This window comes from Ochotona curzoniae, unplaced genomic scaffold, assembly GCF_017591425.1.
Source record: "Ochotona curzoniae isolate NIBS_2020 unplaced genomic scaffold, NIBS_Ocur_1.0 contig_2404, whole genome shotgun sequence".
Classification (NCBI taxonomy): domain Eukaryota; kingdom Metazoa; phylum Chordata; class Mammalia; order Lagomorpha; family Ochotonidae; genus Ochotona; species Ochotona curzoniae.
In genome coordinates this window covers 12,250,975-12,256,830 of record NW_024465451.1, presented here as the reverse complement: position 1 = coordinate 12,256,830, position 5,856 = coordinate 12,250,975, and the positions used below count along the sequence as shown (strand labels likewise).

Sequence of the window (5,856 nt, the reverse complement as noted above, 5' to 3'; positions counted from 1 at the left end):
CTAGATGTCTGTGCTGACTCCAAGACTCATGCCAAGACTCTAGAAATGAAATCTGCATATGAGAAGGGGATCTGTAATCCTATATTTGCAGCAGCACAATCTACAATAACAAAGACATGGAGGCAATCCAGCTGTGTATCTAAAGAAGAGTGGTTAAAGAAACCGTGGTACATCTACTCCATGGAATATTATTCAGCTATTAATAAGATTGAAGTCATGCCATTTGCAAATAGGTGATCCCAACTAGAGAACATTATGCTCAGTGACATTAATCAATCACAAAAGAGCAAATACCAGATGTTCTCTCTAATATAAGGAAACCATCATGGAAAGTGTAAGTTCAATAGTCTAATCCATACTGTTTTGGGGGGTTTTTGTTTTGTTTTGTTTTGTTTTTTGCTGTGTCCCATGTGTTTTGATGTTTTTTACTTCAGTTTTGTTTATTTATATATTTTCTTTTCTCTTGTCGAATTCATCGCTGGCTCACAGATTACACGATGGCATCATTTTGTGTTTCCTTTTTGTCACCCATGTGTTGGTTACTCAGTGGTGCGTTTTTTCATGGTACTGTAATTTGTTGTTGTTGTTGTTGTTGTTCTAATTTATACCAGTTGTTGATCTTGTTTCATGGCTTCTCAATTATGGAAATGTACAGGGATAGAGTACTGGGGTCTACCATATCCAGAGTTGGGGTACAATGCTACATGCATCCCTGCTTCCAAACAAAAGATGGACTCCCAATGAAATTGTTGGAAATGTGTAGATCATGAGATGCTGGACTGCCTGACATTGTGCCATCAATATTGGAGCACACTTAAATAAGAGACTGATGGAATTATGACTCCTTATGAAGGACTATACTATTGTAGCAACATGGGAAAAATCTGTCAAGGAGTTTTGGGAGGAATCCCAGTCTATATAAAATTGTACCACAAAATTCAAAAATTCAAAATAAAAATATAACAGAAAAGATTATTTTATTGGAAAGACAGATTTAGAGAGGAGGAAGATCAATAAATCTTTCTTAAATGTTGAACCGCAAAAGAAAAAAAGACTCTAGAGATCCCTGTGTGTCATTCAGTTCTCCATGAAGAACACAAGTTGCTGCCACATGTGCTGTCCGTTAGGGTGTGCCTGGAGTAGCATCCAGAACAGTGACTTGTCTGTGTTTTCCTTTTTACTATTATGGGTCACAGAGGACTTTGACAAGTTTATCAAGTTTGAGTTTCATATGGCATCTATTTCACCCACTGTAACACACAATTTTAAAGGCATAAGAGGCTTTGGAGTACATTAAATTCAAAGTGTGATTTTTATAGATGAATAAAGTGAGGTCCAGAGAAAGGACAAAAATCACACAAACAGCAAGACAGCAGGCTGGGGCAGGATCAGGTCACTTAACACCAAGTCCCTCGTGCAGTCACAACACACACAGAGTTGGATCAGCCTCATGAGCCATATTGGATTCTGGGAACTGAGTCAGGTCCAGGAGCTGTATGGGTTCCATACCTTATTGCTTTAGAGTTCAATACCAACAACAAATATTATTGACATGAACTATGTTTTTTATATCACCATGGTTCTCTGCCATTTTCATGTACCACAAGACTTACAGATCAAATGTTTTGTGCTTATTAACATGTATTCTATGAGTTTCTGTGATATTACAACAGGTTATTTTATTATCCCTGTCCTCTGTTACCCCTCCTATAGAGGAATTAGACTTGTCAGCCCATTGCCATGTGATTTGCAGTATTTCTCTGTAGAAGGGAGAAACTTGCTACCCCTTTGCCATCATGCATGGCCATGTGACTTACTTTGACCATTGAGTTGTCACACAATGTCCCAACATGATCAAAACAGCCATGTTTGCTTCATGTACATTTGTTCCATTGAGAAGGACTGTGTTGGTTCAAACACGCTGTATTACATAATTACAGACTGTGTTGCTTTCTTCAGTATTGGACAGTCTTTTTAGTCCTTTCCTATATCATTAGGCAACATTTCCACACCCCACAATCTTGAAAAAAGCTTCCTTAATATCCTTGTTCCTCAGGCTATAGACCACTGGGTTAAGCAGGACAGTGAAAACATTGTAAAAGAGGGAGAGCTGCTTGTCTTGCTCAGGGGAATAGCTGGAGCTGGGCCTCACGTAGATGTAAGTGGCTGGAACGTAGTAGAATGTGACCATGGTCAGGTGGGAGGCACAGGTGGAAAATGTCTTACAGCGTCCCTGGGTGGACTTGATTTTGAGAATAGCCATGGCAATGTGAACATAGGAAGCCACAATGAGGGAGACAGGAATTACGACCATAAAGACACTGATGATCTGGTCTACCAGTTCAATGAGGTGGGTATCCATGCAAGCCAAGCTCCGCACAGAGGGGCCTTCACAGAAGTAGTGATTGACCACATTGGGCCCACAATATGGCAATCTCATGGTGAGATAAGTGTGGACCAGTGAGAAGATAAAACCACAAACCAGTGTCCCGGCTGCCAGCTGTGTGCAGAGGCCCCAGTTGAGGATGACCATATAACGCAGTGGGTAGTAAATGGCCACATATCGGTCATAAGCCATGACTACAAAGAAGATGCACTCAGTCAAGCCTAGGGCACCAAACACATACATCTGCAGCCAACAGCCAGCAAAAGTGATGGTCTTAGAGTAAGACAGCAGATGCACCAACATCTGAGGCATTGTGGTGGTGATGGCGCTTATATCCAGTAAGGAGAGGATGCAGAGGAAGAAGTACATAGGTGTGTGGAGATGTAGGTCTAGCAAGATCAGGGTCATGATGAGCCCGTTTCCCAGGACTGAGCTCAAGTAGAGGAGAAGAAAGGCAATGAAGAGGATCCTGTTGGTCAGGGGCTCACCGGAGAAACCAAGCAGGACAAATTCAGAAACCCAGCTTTCGTTATGCTCTATAAGAGTCCACATGGTTGGTGGATCCTGTAAAAATCACACTCATATTCTCATTATCTAAAATATGGCAGCCTGGTAAGAATGTAGAGATAGATTGGGTAGGACTAATTCTAGCCTCCTTGTTCTCTTGCTGTGTAGTGTTTCTACATATATATATATATATCAACTGTGTGCACAGGCCCCAGATGAGGATGACCATATAATGCAGTGAGTAGTAAATGGCCATATATTGGTCATAAGCCATGACTACAAAGAAGATGCACTCAGTCAGGCCTACAGCCTAAAGCAAAGTTAAGGCTACTGAGAGAGAGAGAGAGAGATCTCCTACCCACTGATTCACTCCCTACATGGCCTAAATAACTGGAGCTGGGCTGATCCAAAGCCAGAAGCCAGTAACTTCCCCTGAGTCTCCCATGTTGGTGCAAGAGCCCACGCACAGGGGCCATCCTCTGTGGCTTCCCTAGTTTATTATCAGGGAGCAGAAGTGGAGCAGCTAGAATTCGAGCCAGCACCCATATGGGAGGCTGGCACTACAAGCCAAGGCTTAACCTAATACACCGCAGAGCTGGTCCCTTGCTGTGTGAACAATTTCTTAACCTCTCTGGATCTCAGTCTCCTCATTTCAAAATTGTAGACAATAACACCCATCTCATAAGATTTTTCATGAGAAGCAGAGACAATGTATACAGAGCATCTAGCATCCTTCATGCAGGAAATATTTCATGAATTGTATATATGAAGTCTCCTCAGCCCTCAATAAACAACCAACATTCACATTAATCCCACCCCCAAAGCTGTTAGAGAAGGAGTGCCCCTTTGCCTTGGACAACACTGGTCTGGCTGTACTCCATTTGCTTCCCCTCATAGTGTTCAACATGTCCACATGGCAACTGGTGCAATGTGAGGTTTTGCCAAGAGAGGGCGGTGGAGGATATCATCCTGGACTGCAGCAGAAAGCATTTCTGTTGCCGGCTTTAGGTATTCAGGTATTCCTTTCTTTTTGAGCTTGACAGCTAGCCCTTGGTTGGCACTGGTATCCCTTTCCCCAGTTGATCTCAATAGGAAAACACCAGCCACACTCTCCTGCAGGTCTTTTTCATAGTAACACTGGCCATAGTCTCAAATAACTGTTTCCTCATCTGCCAGCTTACTACCTGGCTACACACTTTGTCCCCACTCAACAGCCACTTCTCCATACCAGTTCTTGGCTAACACTCAGGCAATGCTATTCCACACAGCCACCAATTCCCAGCCTGCATTCTATATTGGTGTGCCTGGGTTCAAGTCATGGCTCCACCACCAATTCCAGTTTCCTGTTAATGGGCACTCTTGGAGGTAGCAGTGATGGTTTGAGTTCCAAGTGAGACCTGAATTGAGTTGAAGATTTCTGATTCTAGTCTGGCCCAGTCCTGGTTTTTGTGGGCATTTGGGGGTTGAGCCAGAGGGTGGAAAACCATTCTCTACTCACCTGTCTCTCATTGTCTTTCAAATCTATAAAAATAGACAAATACAAATTCAATAATAATTCATATCTACATTGAATGAAATAGGCAAGAATAGCAAAATATATGTAAAAACCCAAGAGAAATTTAGACAGACCTAAGCCAATGAAAGGAAGTGCCATGTTCCTGGGTTAAACAAGTAATTGTGGGAGCTAGAGAAATAGTACAGCAGGCTAATCCTCTAAATGTGGTACTGGCATCCCATGTGGATACCAGTTCTGGTCCTAGTTGCTGTACTTGCAACCCAGCTCTCTGCTTGCAGCCTTGGATAGCAGTGATAAAGATACAAAGTTGATTCACAAATTTTGAGTAGTTCCAATCAAAACTCCAGCAATCTAGGGTTTTTTGTTCTGTAGAAAAAAAATCCCCAGTTAATAACATTTATGTGGAAATCTTAAGGAATCTTGAAAAGAGCAAGGTTGAATGATTAATCATATATCAAGACTTACTTTAAAACTACAATACTTAAACACGGGTCAAATTGGCAATGAAATAATAGAACAAGCTCCGGGAATACATCATGTCTATACAGTCACCTGATCTGCGTATGGAATTGGGAAGAGATGGGATTTTCAGTAAATCCTGCTGGAGCATATGAACATTAGCACAGAAAGATTCTTATTTTACTCCTACCTCATACTGTACAGGAAAATCAATTATTATAATCAAGATGTCAGAATAGAGGTAAGGACACATTTACACAGATGAAGAATTATTGGCCAAGGCAGAGAGGGCATGAACCCAGGATATAGCAGAAGACAGGCTGACAATAGAGGGACACTAGAGACCTGTGGACATGGGGAAGCAGCAGAGACAGCAGAGCAGTGTTACAGCGACCAGATACTCCAGTGGCAGTTGGCAATTAGTGATAAGAGCGTCACCAGAAGTCAGGTGGGAAGGGGAACTCACTGGGAGCTCAGGAGATGAAGCCAGGTATAAAACTGACCATCCTGTTGATTTGCTTGATTTGACCAACCATGAGCAGAAGCAGAATGGCAGAGTCCAAGCAGGCGGTTACAGAAAGAGGGTAGATATCACAGCTCAGTTCCCCACCAGTGCTACATTAGGCACCATTTTGTGTACTGAGGAAAAGGCTGTGGGGCAGGAGGAACAACAATGAACTCTACATGTACTATGCTGGGAGACAACTCATTTCCAGCTCAAAACATTGCACTGCTCACACAGGGAAAACAGTACCAACTTGGCATCATACAGGACCCACCCATTATAGCTCTGGATGGCTCCCAGACCTAACAGCCAGAAGACCCAGACCTCAACCAGTACCACATTAGGTGCCACTGTGTGTACTGAAGAAAAGGCTGCGGAGGGGCGGGGGGAGGGGCAGGCGCTAAAGAGACAATAGTGAGCAGCACAGGTGCTGAGAAGGGAGAGAACATGCTTCTGGTTAAACACATTGCACATTGCACTGGT

General features: G+C 42.9%; 1 protein-coding gene across 1 annotated transcript; it reads right to left on the bottom strand.

Annotated features, from left to right (window-relative positions):
- Positions 1–1,993: 1,993 nt before the first annotated feature.
- On the bottom strand, positions 1,994–2,938 carry LOC121152404 (olfactory receptor 2A12-like). The gene has a single exon (XM_040974469.1). The coding sequence runs from the start codon at positions 2,936–2,938 to the stop codon at positions 1,994–1,996; it is 945 nt and encodes a 314-aa protein (XP_040830403.1).
- Between the last annotated feature and the right edge of the window lie 2,918 nt (positions 2,939–5,856).